The sequence below is a fragment of the Thalia democratica genome, chromosome 5, assembly GCF_965202585.1.
Source record: "Thalia democratica chromosome 5, ktThaDemo2.hap1.1, whole genome shotgun sequence".
Lineage (NCBI taxonomy): Eukaryota > Metazoa > Chordata > Thaliacea > Salpida > Salpidae > Thalia > Thalia democratica.
Genome location: NC_139169.1, coordinates 47,244,775 through 47,266,615, shown reverse-complemented (window position 1 = coordinate 47,266,615; position 21,841 = coordinate 47,244,775). Strand labels below are relative to the sequence as shown.

The 21,841-nt window shown below is 25.0% G+C and overlaps 1 protein-coding gene across 4 annotated transcripts; it reads right to left on the bottom strand.

The window, feature by feature from the left end:
• Window positions 1-807: 807 nt before the first annotated feature.
• Window positions 808-16,265, bottom strand: LOC145835414 (uncharacterized). 4 transcript variants are annotated; one of them, XM_082942989.1, is made up of 11 exons: window positions 14,062-16,265; window positions 12,685-12,819; window positions 12,052-12,174; window positions 11,695-11,846; window positions 11,182-11,225; window positions 7,770-7,829; window positions 5,798-5,849; window positions 4,097-4,276; window positions 3,435-3,562; window positions 2,883-3,144; window positions 808-2,399 (listed from the first exon to the last, which is right to left on the bottom strand). In XM_082942989.1, the coding sequence occupies exons 1-11, from the start codon at window positions 16,246-16,248 to the stop codon at window positions 1,781-1,783; spliced, it is 3,942 nt and encodes a 1,313-aa protein (XP_082799115.1). In that variant the 5' UTR covers window positions 16,249-16,265; the 3' UTR covers window positions 808-1,780. The 4 variants fall into 4 exon arrangements, with proteins under 4 accessions (XP_082799115.1, XP_082799116.1, XP_082799117.1 ...); XM_082942990.1 differs by having other exon boundaries at window positions 2,883-3,141; XM_082942991.1 differs by having other exon boundaries at window positions 2,883-3,126.
• Window positions 16,266-21,841: the final 5,576 nt, after the last annotated feature.

Sequence of the window (21,841 nt, the reverse complement as noted above, 5' to 3'; positions counted from 1 at the left end):
TTTTTTTTTTTCAATTGGACTTGGTTTTATCAATATGGACACTTGCAAAAGTTTATGCTCTAATTCGTTTATGGTCAAAATATAAACTAACTCCTAAGTTAAACGTAAATTTTTTAATTTTCATTTGATTGTTTTGTGCTTAATTTTAAACTTGTTTTGAATTTGATGAGTGAATGAATAGGCACGTAACTCGAGTTCTTCAAGTTTTTGCATCTTGAAATAAGCTTTTGTATATACATAAATAAAAGTATTAAGTTTCATAAAAAATATGATATAAAAGTTTTTTTTTAAACTATTTCATAAAAAAATTATAAATTTATTCTTTCAAGAATTTATTTTACAAACTAAGTTTCGGTCAAAGACCTTGTCAGTGCTTAAATAAATCTTATTTAAATAGAATAAGATTTATTAAAGATCTTATAAGAATATTTTACAAACTAAATTTCGGTCAAAGACCTCGTCAGTGCTTAAATAAATGTTATATTAATAGAATAAGATTTATTAAAGATCTTTTAATAATAAAATCTTATTAAAAAAAAAATTATTATTATGCTTTAAGGATGTTCATGAGTTAACTATATTATGTAACACTAAAAATATTAAATTAGTTTTATTTATAAAAACAAAAAATCCCAATTTCTGATTAAGTTGGACTTAATAAAATGATACAATGAAGCTAGTTATAAAAAAATTGTTTTATTTTATAAGTATAAAAGTATATTTTACACAAACATATATATAATAGTTTAATACAAACAAGACTGAAGGTAGAAAGTACTAAAACAAATTTATTTGCAATCTCATGTTTTTAATAAAAATATATTTGTTCGTCACAACAAAAGCACATCAACTTATTTACATACATAATGATGGCTTTTATTCAAGACAGCCACCTAATTGAAATGTAAAGCCTAAAAACTTAAAATATCACACAAAAATAAAAAGCCATAGTTCTAAAAAATTAATTTATCAAATGTCCAGTATAAGTCTGCACATTACGTACTCGAAACAAAAAAAACAGAACTTAAATATTTTGCTCAACAAAATACTTAACTTTAAAAAAAATATAAATATTATTCACGTTTGAAGCACAGGTTTTCATTTTAATTTTCAGTAACTTTTATTAACGGTTGAAAAATTTACGTCTAAGGCTTCTTTTTTGTATTTAATCTCATAATATTCAGTAGAAACTTTTTTTCATATTATTTTATAATTTTTTTAAAATGGAAGACGCTAGATAAACAAAAAATATATATATAAAATCTTAGCTTTAAGAAAAACCCAAAAAAAAATTAACTACTGCAATTTTTATATTACTTAAGTTTTAGGACGGAGAAAGATAAATTTAAAGCCTACTTAAGAGTTTAAGTATGATTTTAAACTAATATTAAAGCTTGAAAAACCTACTTTTACCTTACTATGGCAGCAGCTTTTAAGCAGCTTACTTATTGTTTAAGTTTTTTAGAAGATTGCAGTCGCATAAATGAGCTAAAAATCAGTAAGTATTTGACAAGAAAACGCAATATAAAACACAACAAACCAATATTTTGTAGCAAAACAAAAGTAGCCATAGTAAATGTGCAGCAATACTAGCTGTTAAATGTTAAAGAATGACTAAAATCTACCATGATAAGCTAAACTATATCTAAACAAGTAAAGTGAAAACGTATACTGTTTTTTCTGAATTAATTAAAACATATTAACAAGAAACATGATGTACAAGTCCGACCGAAAGATAAAGTCAATGACAAGGACGTTTTGGCAATAAATCGTTAACAAATTATTTCCTTAAGCTGATTAGAAGTTGGGCACCATAGTTCGGATCATCGATCATCTTATCTTCGTCAATTTTAAGCTCACCGTCGTCGACTGACACAGATCGAACTGATCTCGTTCTTCTTCTGCCTTCGAACGACTTTTGAGAAGACAAAGACTCGTTTCGCGCTCTTGAGCTCTCCCCTTCTGTTTTCCTTTTTTGTGTTCGCTTCTTCTTGCTTTCCTTCTTAAAGTTGTTTTTTTCCTTTTGACGTTTTTTCTTAACAGGGATCGGCATAGACGCTTCGGCGTTTTTGCTTGCCTTTAACTTTCTCTTGGTGCCTACCTGCTTTTTATTTTTTAATTTTTGCTGTGATTTTGGTTCTTGAAACTCTAGCTTCTTACTGATTTTGCGATCAGTTTTGATACGTTTCTTAGTCTGTTTCATACTCTCCTGCATTCTTTTAGAAGGTGATTTGATGCGACTTGAGCTTCTCCTTTCAGTCTTTTTCTCCGAAAATATTTGTTTTTCAATTGCACTTCTCTTTCTATTTTGTTTTTCGAAAAATTTCTTTTTGCTTGAAATTTTTTTCTGAACTTCCGGTTCTGAAGACACATCTGTATCTGTTTCAACCTTGTAAGACCTACAAGAAAAAAATATTTCGACACAAATTACTAACTTGTTAACTTTAAGTATTAATAATAGTTTTGTTTTCGAAATTTACACTTAAAATACAACATAAGGTGTACGTACGAACATTGTTTTCACTTGATTTATATATATCATTTAAATTAAAATATGCAATGTTTTTGCTTTAGTCAACTAGCGTACGTTTATATGTGTTAAACTTATAACACAGTTCCATAGAATTTTCCATGATTTTTCATTATAAATTTAACACAGTATGTAAGTTGAATAAAAAAAGATTTAAAAAAATATTATTATTGTTATATTTCAACAAATTTGTTTCATTTTCAATTCTTTTAACAAAAACATTAGGAGTGATATAATTGTTTTTTTTGTTATAACTACGAAACTTACTAAACTGTAATCTATGAAAATTTAAGTAAATAAATTTTAATTTTTATATCTTAAAATTTTAGTGATATACAAAACTAGCTTAAACCTCTTCGATTTCATCTCCCGTTTATTCTGGTGTTTCTTATGCACATAACTTTGCTTGTTTTTTTGAGAAGACACCCTAAAACTCTTCATGCTTGCATATCCTGAATCGAACAGACGACTGCCACTTGCCCCTCTGTTATCGTCACATACTTCGTCATCAGAGTTACCTTCAGACGCATCGTCGGTGTCGGATGAAAACAAATCCTCATCATCATTGTCGCTGAGAATTTCGTCTGAGTCCGTGTCTGCGTCAGATTGATCTGCTTTGTTTGTAATAATTTCAACTGTCTTTTTTTTGGTGCTTAATAAATTATTAAAATGTATCTAAAAGTAAAACTCCTGTGTTATATACTTATATATCCCCTCTAAAGATTTAATTAACAGTTTAAACTGACTTATTTTTTAATCTGTAGACTATATAAAGCAATGCTGACACATCATAACTGTACTAAAGTAACATGAGAATTTATAAAAAGTATAGGTGTAGGCATTTAATAAAAAATAAGTAGTGTAAAAGTAGTAGGTAACAATTTCAATGTATAATAATACATACCTGCATTCACACATATAATTTCTTCTTCCATACCAACTTCAGGCATATCATAGTCATTAACAACTTCCAGAGATTCTTGTGGAGTTGCAATTGTTTTCCGTTCAGTTTTTTGTTTGCTGTGGGACCTCCTAAATTTCAAAAAAAATTTTTTGTAATATTTTTTTCAAAAAAACACTAAATTTAAAATAATTATATAAAAAACTAACTTAACTTTAATTTAAAAAAGTACTTTTTTCCAGTACAAAACATTAAAAATATGTTTAAATAGCAGACTGAAAATTAATAAAAAACTTAACCATAAGTAAAATGACAACATTCAACCACACTAAAGCATACGCAAAATATCGTAATTTAAAAAAATAAAAAAACATATTAATTTTTTTTGAAATAAAAATATTATAAATTGTGTTGACACATTTGCTTTAAAAAAAGAGTACAAATCTAATTAAACGACATTCTGATTACTATAAAATATTTTATGTTTCTGCAGAAATAAATAAACTGAAAAGTGTTTTTAAAACAAATAAAGAAACGATAACTCCAAATAGTCATCACGTCATTTCAAAAACTAAAAAACTTACTGCTTGAGGGTAATGTAATAAAGATTGTACTGCTTAAAAAAAAAGTAATCTGTTACATCAGCAAGTTGATACAGTACTTACCTTTTCTTTTTCAGCAACTTTTCTTTTTTCCTTTGTTTCTTAGGCACCGATTTATCTCTCTTTATTTGGTGACTGCCAGCGTGGGGACTGGAGTAGGTGTGTTCCTCGTTCACTGGATGATTGCTAATTACCAGCTGCTGGTTAAATCCACTCGATGATGATGTTTCTGTGCTTGACAACCTTCAAATAAAAACTCGATCAACTTTACTAAAGATTTTCCTCGCACTGAGTAAAATAATTCATCACATGGTAGTTCAAGGATTTTTTATATAGGAATTACTATAAACAGAGTTGCCAAAGGTTTTTCGTAAGCTTCTTCCATGTTTAAAAAAAAACAAGTTTTTGCTTCATTTTAGTATAAAATTAAACTTAAGGTCAGAAAATTGTCTTAAACAGTATAAAAATAATGAAAATACACTTTAAAACTACTTTAAGGGCATAGGGGGGAGTCCGACAATTTTTTTACTAAAAATAACATTGGATGTTATATGAAAGCTTAAAGTACATACACAAGCCAGTTTTTATAGAATTAAAAAATATTATTTAACTTTTGAGATATTATATTTTTTATAAAAAGCTTGCAATACAAACGTATGGACCGCAAGTTTTTTGGGGTCAATTTTCTCGGAAATTTAAAAAATCACTAAAAACCTATCTCCTCCTTCATTTTTAGAGATAGAGACCTAAAATTTTCAGGAAACGTTCCTTTTACAGTTTAAATGACTTTGAATGTTGGAATTTGAAAAATATTAAAAAAATAAAAATTTTATATATAAAAACCAAAAAAAATAGGTAGTTTTTTTTAATAAAAATTTCATTTTTCAAAATTAAAAAAAATCTTGCATTCAATCTTTTTAAAATTTAATAATACACTTTCTGTGAAAATTTGAAGAAGATTGCTTAAAAAACGAAGGAGGAGATAGATTTTTAGTGAAATGGTCTTTTTTCGCGTTTTTAGTTTGCGCCTTCCATTAGGAACCTATTGAGGTCACTGACTGAGACTGCTCATATCTCAAAAAATACTTTGAATTTTTTCAAGCGGATAAAAATGTCTGATAGCTCAGATAAAACTCTATAAAATAAGATCAAATTGTAAAAATCAAGGTGGACCTCCCCCCATATGCCCTTAAATGTGTTCTTTTATCCTTATTATAGGATAAATTTTTCAACTAATTGAAGTTAATTCATGTAAAAAAAGTTTAAAACTGTTGCTTTTTAGTGATTTCTGTTCAAAATCCATGTTTATCAAGGAATCAAGGTTTTATGACAACCCTATATGAATGTATTTATTGAGAAAAATGTTTTAATCATGAAACCGACAACTGTTTTTTCATATTAAATTCTTAACTTAACTCAAATTTTACAATTTAATTATAAAAGTTCCCAGAAATTAAACTTATTTACATTGTACTATTAATACTTAGTAATGATATTAGGACTTGATAAGTGTTATAAATATAATAGTAATAAACTAGATTTAAAAGTAAGTAAACGTTAATTATTTACTTTTAGTATATATTATTTTAAAGTAGATGGTAACAGATAAATTGGAAGCTAAAAATTTTATATAAAACGACTAACAACCACACTTTAGTATATTCAATCTCATTACAAAATCGAAATATATAATAATGTAGATAGTCCTAAAAATACCAAAAACTTATATTAGAATTCAAAAAAAAAACATATATAAAAACAAACCTGCCAGACGTATTATCATTTTCAGACTTTTCTCTACTCTGTTGTGCTAGACCTAAAATTTGCACAACGTTGTTAAATTACTTGTATATAATAATAGTGTTATACTGTATTATTAAGACCAAGATGACAATAAAATGACTCTAAACTGTTTCTGTATTAGACAAAAGTTTTCAATAAGTACATTAAGAACTTTAGATAAAAACATTTATCTAAAAATTTATTATGTTCCATTTCTTAAAAACAGTAAAGTATATATGATGAAGTTTTAATATACATAATTCTTTTAGTCAGGTATTATTGTTAAATATATATATCATTTTATGAAGTCATGTTGGTCAATTATAAAGGCATTAAATAGACAGGGTTGCCAAAAATGTTAGTTAATTTTTTTTAGGTTTTCTAAATTTGTTCCAGGTTAAAAAAAAAATTTTGGATAACTTTTGATATAATTTTGATAGTAATTAAATTTAAGGGAAAAACTGTCTTAAATAGTATGACAACATTAAAAATATACTGTAAAGCTACTTTAAACGTGTTTAAAGTAAGAAAAAATAAAGATTAATATTTTTTATTTATGATAGATTTTTCATATCTAGTCAAAAATTTTGCTAATTTACATATAAAAATAGTTTAAAATTAAAAGTTTTTTATGGTCTTTTGATAACTTTTGTTCAAAATTCCACATTTTTTCAATATTTTTTGCCTCTATTGTCAAATTTCAGAATTTTCATGATACTACGTTTTTTGGCAAACCTGAATATAAAATTTAATAAGTTCCTGCAAGTAAGCATAATAACTTTGTATCCTATACTTAAATCAATAAGATATATCTCTTTGAATTCAAATATTTAGTAATGTACAAAAATAAAGATTAAACTAGATTAGACATTAATTAACTACAAATATTTAATTTATTAAAGTATAAGTTAAACACTCTTTTGTAGATATTAATGCAATTAATATATTATCGTCAACTTTATATTTTAATACAAATTTTTGTTTATGGTTATTATAACATCATTAAGACTACTTCTAAACTAAAACTACAGTATCTAAATTGATCAATCAAGTCATTATGTATAATTCATTTTTTGAAACAATTATAGAAAATATTTTTATACATACTTTTATTTATGTATTATTTAAAAAGCATTTTTTAAATATACTAAAACTAAACATAATCAATAAACTTTACATAAAATGTCAAAAATTTTCTTTTTTTTTAATTTTGAAAGTATGTTTATTGATGTATAGTTTTCAATGACTTCTTTATGAGTTAGAAAATTATTATATTTTAATTCGCTACAAACAACTTTTGTCTATTCTGCAACAAAATACGCAACTTAAATTAAGTTACCAAAATTTAAAGTTCTTTAAAAAAATTACTTATCTTTGTAAAAATTTCTACATAAAAAAATATTATACTCAGTTTTCATAAATGTTTGAAGGAAAAACATATTTATTAGCCTTTTGATGTTAATACTCTAATGAAAATAACATATTTAAATCATAGTAGCATAGAAAGTTTATAGGTTTTAATGATTAGTTAGTTAAGCATTAAAATGAACTGTTTTAAGTATACTGTTCAAGTACAAAAAGTTTTAAGAAAACGTAAAGTCTTAAAAGCTAAAAGTTGAAAATTTAAAGCTCGAAAAGTTTTATTGCAAAAAAAAATATGTCTAACTTTAAGTAGAATATTTTATATAAATAATTGTACACAATCAGGAAAGGTTAAACATCAACTTTACGAAAAGAAAAATAAAAAAATTGAAAACTACTAAACAATAATAAATGAATAAACATTCGAAATAGAAAGTCAATCAACTTTTACCTCAAAGTTAAATAAATACAGAATACAACCAAAAATTATCCTTTTTTCTTTACAAATAAAATTCACAGATAAAAGTACAATAGAGTACAAACTGAAAATAAACGGAAAAATGTAAGTATAATAATATAACCAAACACTTACCACCAAAAGACATCAATATGTGCGCTGCATTTTGTGTAGTCTCTATATCTTCTTGCTTTTCTAAAACGTTTACAGAAGCAATGTGTAAAGAAAAAATACGCAGAAAAAAATGAATTAGACAATAAAACAATATGTGAATATGTTAAAATAAAAGATGTAATCAAAAAGTTTTATTTTTCTGTTATAAAAAAAGTATTTGATATAAAAACTAAATCTTAAATTCTCAAACTGTTCAAATCTTCTCTAAAGTTATAAAATCTGGTCACTGCAAAACTAATTTTATTATTGAAGCATGTTGTAGTTTGTGTTGAAAAATTAAGTGTTGTTATAGTTTTTGATACAAAAGATCTTCAATTATAGCCAGAGTAAGCAATTTATAAAATTATACTTTATTAATGATGTAATGAATATTTTTTTATATACTACTTTTTTTATATTTAAAAATTTATTAATCTTGCCAAAAAATTCCTTTTTAGCTAACCATTCTAATTTAGAAAATTTGAATTTATATTTACAATCAATATACACTTTTAAAAAAAGAAATAAAATACAAGTTATTTAGTATATCAAACCTATTTGAAAATTTATTAAAACAAAATGTTAGAAAACACTTCAATAACCATTACAGAGTTAACAAGAGCTCCTTAGTAACTGGTATGTTGCTATGTAAGCTCATATGCAAACTAAGCGCAGTCACCAAACATACAATGGTTGCTAGGTAACTATGTCATTAGTTATTAAAGCCAATCTGGTTAAGTTAATATATATTATACAGATACTCGAGTGTAGAATTTTATTTCATGTTGCATAAAATTTTTTTATATCTCAAAATTAATAAGAAGTGACTGATACTTACTTACTGTTTTCTTTAGTAGTTTATGTAACATGAAACAGAATTTATCTAATTATTCATTTTAAAAAATATTTATTTTTATAATATACGTACAATTTCAGTAGTTAATTTTATTAAAAACATCTTAAGTTGCATTTTGGGTATAATTGACTAGTATTTTATTTATAGAAGTAAACTATTACTTTTTCGACTAATGACTAAATTTATGTGATTAAGTTTAAAAACACTTCTTATTAACTGTTGAACAAATTTAAAATTCAAGGAAATTGCTAGAGTCTGACTTCAAAATAGTTATTTTATATGAAATATAGTTATAAAAACCTATGTAACTGTATTTCAGAAAAAAAAATCATACATCATGTAACTTACTGAAAAAATTGAAATACCTACTTTTTATGTTATTATTGTTTCCAAGCTTAAACTACAATTAGAAGCCACCAATAGATGTAACAAATTACAAATACATAACTATTATCTACAATATTAGTAAATACTTGCATTAATGTATATGGTTGTACTAGTCTTGTATGCATAATTAATTTACGAGTTACTGTTCCAGACAACAAGATTTACCGGCTGTATTGGAAAATAGAAATTCTTTTAACTTTAAACAATGATTAATATTTAGCATAATTTCTAAAAGTTTAGATGCAACTAAAAATAATAAATAAATCTATAAATAAGGGAATAGTCTTGTGTGTTGTAAGTTTGTTTGATGTGTACATGCTTCAACTATTTTTAATTGCTTCAAACTAAAACTCCACCAGAAAAAAAAAAGACAAAAATCTAAAAATGGAAAAAAAAACATTTATACAACACAAAAATAAAAAATGATTGAATTTGATGAAATTAGTTTAGCAATAGAAAACTCAAAAGTCAAAAAAAAAAAGAAACTGTATAATTATAACCATAGAATTTATCTTATTTTTAGTTTTTTAAACCTGAAAAATTTCAACTCTTTTTAATATTAATTTAACAAAACTTTTAAAAAATAAGATTTAATTAACTTAAAAACGATTTTGGAACCGTATCAGATAAACTTCAGATAAACATGTAAGCTAGTTTAAACAAATAAAACATTATGTAAATGATTTTAAATGAAACTAAACATATTAAACAAATACAAAAACAAGTAACTAAACAATGTAAAACTAATTAAACGGTTTAAAGTAAAAGTATACTCAAAATTTAAATCTAAATCATAAATTTAAAATCAAGTAAAAATTTAGAAGAACAAAACTTTTAAACAAAGCCAAGTTTTTCAAATTATAAAATTGTGTTAGTGAAGCAAAATCAAGTGACTACAAAGTCATACAATATATCTACAACACAGCAACAGCAAAAAAATCCATGCAAAATAAAAACTATTGTTTTTTTTTCTATAGCTGATCTTCTGATACATTTTTTTTTCTAACTAACTATTTTGTATACTATTCAACGAAAAGCTCTAACTGATATACTTGTGAAAACTAAATATGCATAACTAAATTTCGCTTTAATAAATAGGTAAACACATGCTTATAGTTATATTTCAGTCCAGAACAATCATGTTAAATATATATCTATATATTTATAATTAAACGAAGTATAGAAGTTACGTTAAAAATTGTCAAGTTTGAATAATAAAATATTTTAAAACTATTTAAATTTAATATATTTTAGGCAAATAAATTAAAATGTTTTGAAATTTAACAAACAAAGCTCAACTAAATTTCAACTCTGATCATAGAAAGTTTACTCTTTATATTAAAAATTATCAGAATATACTTTTACAACAGTGCTAAGTGACGTCAAACGTAGCGAAATCAAGTTAAATCAATAGTTATACTTCTTAATCACGATCTAATATTATTACTTGGTTATAAATATAGGTTTCATAACACTTTTATTATAAGTATGTCATGCCATACCATCCATTTATAAATTCAAAAAGCAATTAAAACATTAAACTAAGTAGCCTAAAGTTTAGATGATTTAGTTGTAACACAATAACATTATTGCCAAATGTGAGACGAACCTTGCAAGATCCAGAAAACATTTTTAAATAAAACCTAATTTAATCAAATTTAAGTTAGTAGTAAAAAATAGCCAGTAGTTGTTAAAACTTATGTTACTTTTTTTACTGCGAAAGTTTTATAGTAAAGTGTTCAAAATACTGAGTTTTTAAATGACGATTTATTTTTTTATCAATTTGCACCTAAAATTACACTTAATAATTGATCAAAATATAGCAAAGCCATAAATTATTTCAAAATTTGGATATTATATATTGTAGTAGTGCTTTTAATAAAAACAAAACAATAAGTTTAAAACAAATTTAACACTATTTTGTAATGTATACGAAATAAATACTATCGCTTGAGTTGAGTATATTAATAGCCTTTCTGTTGAAACGCTATAAACCAACTCATTAATTAAGCAGCTCTCAATAAAAATACTGTACTTTTCTATACAAAACTAAGCAACGAAAAATTTCAAAAAAAATCTTTATCTTTTCTGACGTACTAAGATTATTTATTTTGCATGCAAAAAAAAAAAACAATGTTATAAATAACTCACTAGTTTGAATTTTTGCTAGAAGTTTGTCATTCTTAATTTTTGCTCTGTAAAAATTTATTGATATTTTTAGTTAAAATTAAAAATGATAAAATAACAAATTATCAGATGTTAATTCAAATACATTTATATGCATGTTATACACAGAAACAACTGGACAAGGTATAAAATATGTTTTTTTGTGTACTAAATTTGTCAATATTTATTTATTTAGTAGTTATAAAACTGGAAATAAATATAATTAAATGAAAATCAAATATAAAATGCTTAAAAAATACCCATAATTTAAACTTTTAATGAACAATAAGTTATTATCTACCAATCTAAAATAGCTTTTACACTTGAAAAGCTGTATTGATTTAATTATTTAACAATAAGGTAAACTTACAAATTTATTTTCTCAGAAGAGCATATTAAAATAAATATCAACAAAATGAAAAACTGTTTGATGATGTAATATATATTTATAAAGAAGTTTTTATTTATGTTTGCAAATAACAACTGTTTTATACTTACCCCGGCAGAAGGTTGACAAGATCATTAAGTAGTTCATCACTCTCATACTTTTCAGGATGCAGAAAAGGATAGAAAGGACTTCTTTTCAGACTTGCCACCATGTTCATGCGGTATGCTGGATTGATGCACCACAACGCGCCTTTCACAGAATTCTGTAATAGTTCGTTTAAAGTATTCAAGACCTCCATAAAGAAAAATAAAATAGACTTTTATTGACAACAAACTCTTTTAATTTATAAAAGTTAGTCACTTTAGCATAAAATGTACTGTTTTATTTAAATTTATCAAGATAATAAATTTGACATTAAAATAAATTAATTCTATTATGTAAAAAAAAATTAATAAAATATAACTTACTTTAGGAAGCTCTGCTTTCATAAAACTTCTACCAAGCGAAAGATTGTGTCGAATTGAATTTTTCCAACCTGGTTTCTTAGTTTTAAAGTAAGGAAAATGGCGCAATACCCACTCATAAATTTTCTGTTATATAACTTCTATTATACTTCTTTCAAAATACATTTCATTTTATCAATACTTCAAATGTATTGTTAGTAATTACAACTAGGTAAAAAAACATATAAACATTTATGAAACTCAAAAAAACATAAAATTCTTTAAAATAAAATCAACTGTAAAAAAACTGCCATAATCAATCCCTATCTCCTTAATGTTGTTACTTTTAATTACAGCCTAATTATAAAATTTAGTTTTATATTACCTAAGTTTTACTTAATGTAGCTTATTTGTAAAAATGTTCTAAAATGACTCAGAAAACTAAAAACAATGTTGTCAAAATATATTTTTATGTACTCTATATCTGTGTTTTAAATTTAATTTATATTTGAAAGTTACAATAATCCTTTAAAATTATACCCTTATTTTAAGATTTTATTTCCTACCATTTTATATTTTGTGCATAATACACTACAAAATTATTAACTTCTGAAAGCATATTAAACTTATAAGATATTATCAAAAAAAACTATTAACCTTTACTGGAAGCTTTTTTTCAAATGAATCTTCAACAGCCATAAAAATTAACAAGCTAAAAGAATATGGTGGTTTAGTTTTTTTGGAATCATAGTTGTCATGTGCAGAATATCTGGAGTTCACATCATAGTACTCCTAAAATAGTTGAACAAATTAAGTCATCTATCAAAATTAATTGAAACAGTTTTAAAACATATTTATTCTGATAAAATTTTTAACTATCTAGAGTTACATGAGCTTACAAAATAAGCACAAAAATAATAAATTTCTAAATAGATGTGTAAGATATAATTTTCTTATGAACAGTTAAAAATTGTTTATCAATCAAAACTAAGGAAGTGCACAAGAAAAGAGTATTTATTTATGGCGATAGGAGGTATTTCACTATTTTTACAACTTGATAAAATTTGAAGAGTCTCAACTAAATTACAAGTTGCTTTTTACAGACACTTAACTTTCAAAATATTTTTTAGGTAATTTCTAGATTTAAGGGCATAGGGGGGGGGGGGGGGGGTAAACACCCTTTTTTGGTATTTGATCTTATTTTATATAGTTTTTACTAAGCTACAAGATGCTTTTTACAGATTTAAAAAACTCAAATAATTTTTGAGATACAGCCGGTCAAAGTTGGAGGCAACAATAGGATCCTTATGGGAGGCGCAAACTAAAACGGCAAATAACTAGAAATCACTAAAAATCTATCTCCTCCTACGTTTTTTGAGATAACTACCTCAAATTTTCAGGAAATTTTCCTTGCAATTAAAAAAAAAATTCTGTCAGAACAGAATAAAAATTTTATAAGAAAAAAACTTAATTTTTTTTATTTTTTATATAAAATTTTTATTTTTTAATTTTCTAAAAATTTCTTCCAACAGAATTTTCTAAATATATCAAGGAGAACATTTCCTGAAAATTTGAGGTGGTTATCTCAAAAAATGTAGGAGAAGATATATTTTTAGTGAAATAGTCTATTTTTGCCATTTTAGTTTGCGCGTCCAATAAGGATCCTATTGTTACCTCCGACTTTGACCGGCTATATCTCAAAAAAAAATTTGAATTTTTTAAATCTGTAAAAAGTATTTTATAGCTTAGTAAAAACTATATAAAATAAGACCAAAAACCAAAAAAGGGTGTTTACCCCCCTATGCCCTTAACATATTGTACTGTCAGACTTGAACCAGCTATTATCAAAAATTTGTTTTAATGTTAAAAATGTCTAAAAAGCAAGTTGTAGCTTAATTAAAATTCTACAAAACAGAATAAAGTTTAAAAATAAAAGATTACATTTTTTTATTACACTTTATGTAAACTTTAAAAAGTAAAAAACTAAACTGTATAAAAGTAATTTAAACTGTAAAGAATAGTAATATAACTCACTCGACCCCAAACTTTGGAAAATTTGCTTAATAGGTTAGTGTTATATTGATCCATAATCTTTTCTTTCAGATCTTCTTTGCACTTTAACTCTGCATCTGGATTACATTTTTTGAGCATAGCATTTACTGTTTTACTATTTTCAAAAAGCCAATCTAAATTTGTCAATTCACCAAAAGCATCTTTGAATGGTAGGGGTTTATTTGACATAGAAGAAAATTCTTCCTTAATATTTTTTGAAGTCCAACTATAATCAAAGTAGTTGTTGTGAGCATTTTTTAAGTTGTATGTACCAGGTTCTTTCTTTATTTTAAAATTTCCAGGTAAGCAAGCCCTAGCATGTTGAACAACTGTTGGCGCACCAACTTTAAAAGTATCTATCATTTTACTAGGTTTTTCTTTTAATTTACAACTTTTATTACCAATAATAAGCTTATTTGAAGCTGTGACTATACCAGGAAGGTGTGTAATTGTATTGTTGCTTTGGCCATTTATTATTGGTAAAGATACTGTATTTCTGAATGATTTAATTTGACTACCAGTTGTAAATAAACTAGAAGTTTTTTGTATATCAATAAGCTTTTTAGGAGGCACAGACCCAAAAGGTACAAAATTCTTTTTCTCTGTTTTAATTATTTTAAAATTATTAGTAGTATGAACTTTAGGAGAATTTCCAATTGGTGTACATAAATTATTTTTAGAAGCTGGTTGGATTTTTAAGGCATTAGTAGTAGAAACTTGACTTGTTTGATATTCTACTTTTATTATTTTTCTATTTGTTGGTCCTTTAACAGACTTACAAAGCTTTATACCAGGAAAAGTTAGAATTTTTTTCTTAGTTTGAGCTACTAAAGGTAGTTTTAGTATAGTTTGTTGTTTACCTTTCAGATTAACATTGATTGGTTTCTGTACTACTTTAACATCACTATCGATAAAATTTAAATTAGTAAGAACGTTACACTGAGATGAACTACTTAAAGTGCTACCAGAGCTATTGGTAGTTATTTTTGAAGCTCCTTGATTAGGTGACATAGTTACAACTTTAAATGTCACTATTCCATCTGAACTGTTAAAGTTTTTTGCATCTGAATTTTTTGGTTGAGACTCTGTAATAGAATGTTTTAAAACTTTTTTATCTTCATTTCTTGGTAGAATCAAGGCTGTCTTTGCTGAACTTATATCAAGCTTTGCCTTTTGGGTTTGTAAATTTTGAAGTGATAGTAAATTTATTGCTGCTTCAACTGAATTTGGAGTTTGTTTAGTGCTTGACTTAGAAGTAACTGAGTTTGTACTAGAATTTGAATTAAGCATAACCTCATTGATGTAACTTTTATCAGTTGACCCTTTATTTGTATACCCAATATTTGTTACTTGTGTGTTTTTTGCAGTAGTTAAGTGTGGGCCACTGTGAAAAACAACCAAGGGACTATGTGAAGTGGTAGCTAAATGGTCAGTCTTAGTTTTGTTTTTGCTCAATTTATTTAATGTTTGATCATTCTTAACTGACTTTTGAAAAGAAGTTATTTTTTCCTCTGTCAATTTATCAACAATAAGTTCTTTACTTTTGTCTTGCAAAAAAGATTCAGTCTTACCAGATAAAATTTTATGTGCTCTAGCCTGAACAGGTGTTGAGGTACATAGATTTAAATTAGACTTGTCAACTCCTTTTTGTAATTCTGTAATCTCACAGCAATCTGAACTTAACTTTTTATTATTAGCTTGAGTGGAAATATTTTTTTGTTCTTTAAAAGCTACGGTCTTTAAAATTCCATCTAATAGTAAGTCTTGGGAATTATGAGGACTGTTATTCATAACACTGCCACTATAACCACTTACTACATGCTGAGATGACTTACTATGGTGAAACTCTAAATGTTCATCTTTTTCAGAACAAAAATCAGCGTTGCTCTGTCCAAACAATCCATTTCCAGACTTGCTAAATACATCTTGTACTGAATTTAGTAAATCTGTGCTGTCTATACTAAGACCTGAAGTATTCAAGTAAGACTCAAGATCAACTGTGTCATTTTGAGAACTTGTTTCATTATTTGGTGTGTTAAACCCAGATGACTGTTGTGGTTGCTTGAGATTTGTTTCTGTAAGTAAATGTGGAGCAGTTTTAACTGGCTTCTTTGTTTGGTCATTTTCTTCCTGCTTTTGACCTTGTGCAGTTTTATCTTTATTATCCATAAAGATGTTTTAATGCAATCTAGTAATCTAAAAAAATGATTGTATAAAACTAAGGGCTGTGATAAATATAGTATATTAAACTTTAAATGGGGATTAAGGGCATAGGGGGGCCGGCATTTTTTTTTTACTGAAAATAACATTAGATGTTATATGAAAGTACAAACTACAAGCCAGTTTTTATATTATCAAAAAATCTTATTTAACTTTTGAGATATTGTAATTTTTATAAAAAAATTCCAATACAAACATATGGACCACAAATTTTTCAGGGTCAATTTTCTCAGAAATTTAAAAAATTACTAAAAATCTATTTCTCCTTCATTTTTTGAGCTAGGAACCTCAAACCTTAAGGAAATGTTCCTTTTATGATGTAAAAGACTTTGAATGTTGGAATTTTAAAAATAAAAAAAAATAAAAAGTTATATATAAAAAAAAAATAGGTAGTTTTTTTATAAAAGTTTTGTTTTTCAAAATTAAAAAACTTCCTGCATTAAATCTTTTTAAATTTTAATAATACACTTTCTGTGAAAATTTGAAGAAGATTGCTTAATAAATGAAGGAGGAGATAGATTTTTAGCGAAATGGTCTTTTTTTGCCCTTTTAGTTTGCACTTACCATTAGGAACCTATTGAGGTCATCGACTTCGATAGCTCATATCTCAAAAACTACTTTAAATTTTTTCAAGCGGTTAAAAATGTCTGATAGCTCAGATAAAATGCCATAACATAAGATCAACTTGTAAAAATCAAGGTGGACCCCCCCCCTATGCCCTTAATACTTCAAACTTTTTTATCAAAATTTGTAAGTGTCAATCCTAGCCCTCATACTCTTAAAATGTTTATGAGATATATATTATAAAAGAAAATGGCTTCATTTTCAGATTTTAAACTAAGCTTTCTGAAATAGTATTGGAAAAAAAAATCAAATAAGGATTTTCTAAAATAAGTTTATCATCTAGAAGGCATTGTTTATATTGAGATACTTTTATTATTTGTTTTGGTTTTAAGAAAACAAATAGAGAGATCTCAACTGCTGGAGGAGAAGTAATATATTTATTCTTTCACAAAATTTATTTTACAAACTAAGTTTCGGTCAAAGACCTTGTCAGTGCTAAAATAAATCTAAAAAAAGATATGTGACAGTCATGGCAAATAGTATTTAAACAATTAAATTAAAATAAAACCAAATTATTACTGAAAATTTTTACTTAAGAAACTAAACAAATCAAATTTTAATATTTATATTAAATATTAATATTAAAATTTGATTTGTTTAGTTTCTTAAGTAAAAAATTTCAGTAATAATTTGGTTTTATTTTAATTTAATTGTTTAAATGCTATTTTCCATGACTGTCACATATCTTTTTTTAGATTTATTTAAGCACTGACAAGGTCTTTGATCAAAACTTAGTTTGTAAAATAAATTTTTGAAAGAATAAATATTTTAAGATACTTTTAATCCGATTTTATTCTAATCATTTTATCTTTATAAAATTTAAATATATCAGGTTTGCATAAGATTTTTTTTTTAATTCCAAGTTTTACAGTTGCCACTCTTTAAGTAAAAAAAACTATCCTGATAGACTAAAAACTGTCCTGAGTGACCTTAAACTATCCTGAGTTATCTTAATTACTTTTTGCGTTTTTTTTTTTTGCTTCTGGCTTAGATGGACAATGTTACTATTAGAGTAGTGAAGAGATATTCGCACGACTAAAAAATATCAACTTCTCAAAATCACATTCTTGAACAAATTTGGTTATATAAAATAACAAAATATTGAAATTTAACACTAAATTTGTCATATGATTTTTAAAACATATTGAATCTGTTCTAAGTTTTTTATGAAAAAACAAATTTATCCTGAGTCAACCTGATTTTAAAAATTGATTTTATGATATCCTGAGATTTAGAAAAGTTTAAAACATCAAGAGTTATGCTGAGTGTGCTGCAGCCCTGTTGTAAGACAATAAAAAACATAAATATGAGCTGATCTCTAAAAATTAACTACAGGGTTGCCACTCGTTTTTTCAAATTTTTTTCTAGGTTTTCCAAATTTCTTCTAGGTTTTTAAAAGTACACATTTTTGGGTCTATTTTTAGTTTAAAGTTAAGTTTAAGGTAAGAAACTGTGTTATTTAGTATAAAAACATTGAAAATATACTGTAAAGCTACTTCAGATATGTTTTATATTAACAAAAATTTTTGATGATGACAAGAAAAAAAAATTATTTAATAGATTTTTCAAGTCAAATCAAAATTTTACTACTGGACATGTGAAAATTGTTAAAATTCCAGGTTTTTAGTGATTTTTGTTCTAAGTTCCAGGTATTTTCAAAATTTCTAAAATTCCAGGTTTTTTAGTCTAAATTCTCAAATTTCAGATTTTTCAAGGTTTTTCCAGGTTTTCAGGTAAAGTGGCAACCCTGTAACTACTGTCAAATTAGCTTAAATACTTAAAATACCATAATAACAACACAATCTTTAAAAAATAAAGATTCAAATAAAACTAGCCTGATATTTAGCAAATATGTTGAAGCTATCCTAAATTTCATTAAAAAAAAAATTAAACAAGTCAGCCTGCTTTTTTTTTTAATTTCAAGAAGCTTGAGCTATCTTGACTATCTTAAGTATGTGGCAGGCCTAAAATTACCCAATTAATTTTGGAAATTTCGAACTAGCCTGATTTAGTGGCTACTATGGTTATTGAAGATAAAATTATAAAAAACAATAGAACAAAATCTATGCTTTATATATTATTTTAATATTTATTTTGCTTTCTTTTAATATGATTTTTTGTTATTATAAACACCAAAAAAAAAACTTTTTCAAGCCTGCTTATCACTTTTAAAATAATTATTGGCAACAAAAAATCATTTTTAATTTAACAATTAATATTTAACAGTTCTTTCCTATTAAATAATTAGAATGTTTCTGAATTAATGGAAAAATTAAGTGATTTAAGTTTTTATAAGTTAGTACATGTAAGACTTGAAAATTTATTATAGAATGACATAAAATATTTGAACTATTGAAATGTTAATGTAATATAGATACTGTGGTTTAATTCTTCAAGTTGTAACAGAATTTTTATACCTTAAACCAATGATCTTCTAAAAGTTCAAGAAATTTATTTTAGGTAAAGAAATAAGGTGAACAAAACTCATTTTATAACTTATACGTGATTTTCCAGATTTTATACAAGGGGAGTTTGGACATTTACAATAGATATTACATGAAAAATTTTAAGGTAGCCCAAATTTTTAGGGAATTCTCAAGTTGGAAATTCACAGATTTTTTTATTCTATTTAGATGTGCACAAATTTGATTAAAATTAAGACCACTACCCTAAACTAACAAAAAAAATTCTTTAGTACTTTAATTTATTTTCTAAAATTTAGTTCTTTAAATAATTTAAGATAAAATAAACTGGTTATATATTTTATTAGTGCTAACAAACTCAAGTCTTAGTTAATTATGTTTTTGAAAATTTTATCCTAACTACTAGATACTTTTTAAATTTATATTTTTTTAATGAAACAGTTATTAAAGCCAGAAAACCCAACAACTTTCTCATATAAGGTGCAAAGTAAAAAGACTGTACCCATGATTTTCTTTGGTTTTAAATAGTTCTAATCATCTTTTGAAATCAATTTAGTACAGTTTTTTATATACAATAAAAACTTTTTTTTTTTTATATATTTATTTATTAAATATAATAGTATTTTCACATATATATTTACAAGGTTGTCAAATTTTTTTGAGAAATTTCTTTCAGGTTTTTAAATTTCTTCCAGGTTTTTAAAAGTACTTGTTTTTGGGTCCATGTTTAGTTTAAAGCTTAGTTCAAGAATAAAAACTGTGCTTAGTAGTATAAAAATACTAAAAAGATATTGCAAAGCTACTTTAAACGTGTTTTTTAATAAAAAAATTTTGATGATGACCAAAACTTTTTATATATATGGTAGATTTTCATGTCAAATTGAAATTTTACTACAAAAATGTAAAAACTGTTTAAAATTCAAGATTTTTCAGGTTTTGTAGTTATTTTTGTTAAAAATTACATGTTTTTTATAGCCTAAATTGTCAAACTCCAGGTTTTCCAGGATTCTAGGTTTTTTGGCAAACCTGTATTTATTATAAAATGTTTTTATCATTTTATCTAGTTTCCATTATTTTTTAAAACAATAAAGGAATAAATGTGGTGTATAGAGCAGTATTGCAACTTTTTGAATAATTGTAAATCTTTAAATCAAATTGTTGTAATTTGTATGGTTTTTTATAATAAGTTTTCATAGCAAAAAGGTAAAAAATAGACAGTCAATCTATTTGGTCCTAGGACCTAGTGCACAAATAGAATTAGCAATGTTGAATGAAAATATATTTTCAAAAAATAAGTTAATAAGTCGTTAAGTGGCACACAATAAATTTATGGATTTATATTTAAGAACTAAATAAAAAAAATTGAATACTTTTCTAGATACTCTTTTTATCAACATTGCTGCAAATATTAATCATTTTTCCTCAATATTATATATAGGGTTGCCAAATGTTTTTGGCAAATTTTTTCCAGGTTTTCAAAATTTACTATAGGTTTTTAAAAGTACACATTTTGGGTCTATTTTGAGCTTAAAGTTAAGTTTCAGGTATAAAACTGTGTCAAATAGTATATAAACATTAAAAAGATACTGTAAAGCTACTTAAAATGTGTTTTTAACAAAAAAAAATTTTGATAATGACAAAAAAATTTTATCATTATGGTAGATTTTTTGTGTCAAATCAAAATTTTGTACTTAACATGTATAAATTGTTTAAAGTTCCATATTTTTCCAGGTTTTTAAGCCTAAATTGTCAAATTCCAGGTTTTTCTAGGTTTCCAAGTTTTTTGGCAACCCTGTATATAACCATTTGTGTTCACATTTTAATGTTAACTTATATTCAAGGCAACTACAAAACTGAAATTCACAACTTAATCATAGTTTACAAAAAAAGTACTTATAAATTACTTATAAAAAATAAAAGTGTATCATATGATTGTTTTAACAAAGTCATAATAATGAATTTCTTGAAAAACTCTGATTATTTTATTACATAACAAATAAAATCTAGTAATATATTTTCAAAATATGGCATTATGCCTGTAAAAAAAAATGTAATTTTGTTTTATACATGCAAATCAGCTTACTAAGAGTGTTTTCTATGATACAATGTGGTTTCATATGCTTTTAAATATTATTTAACAAGCATATAATATTAAAGTAGAAACAGTTTAGTACAAAGATCAAAAATATAACATTTAACAATTCTCACATATAATATTGTACTCACAATAATCAGCATTAAATAAATGAAAAGAGCTTGTGACAAACAATAAAGCATTTCATTAATAATGACATTTTGGACTTTGTTGTTTTACCCGCTGTAAGCGCTATGGATCGTAAAAATTAAAGACAAGGCAGCATCTTGACTTATAGAGCAAAATGTGATAAAATGTTATTTCAATACAGAATAATTCAAAATATAACAAAAAAAATAAAGCAAAATATATACAAAGAATTTTTCGGTAAAATTGTATACATCAGTTTGACTTGTTTGAA

What these genes read in the sequence shown, in the direction of transcription:
- LOC145835414 (XM_082942989.1), bottom strand. Translation starts at nt 16,248, where the DNA reads ATGGATAATAAAGATAAAACTGCACAAGGTCAAAAGCAGGAAGAAAAT. An exon ending in CATATTGATGTCTTTTGGTG is followed by an intron (nt 5,850 to 7,769) that starts GTAAGTGTTTGG and finishes TGCAAATTTTAG; the next exon opens with GTCTAGCACAACAGAGTAGA. An exon ending in AATGATAATACGTCTGGCAG is followed by an intron (nt 4,277 to 5,797) that starts GTTTGTTTTTAT and finishes TTTTATTTGAAG; the next exon opens with GTTGTCAAGCACAGAAACAT.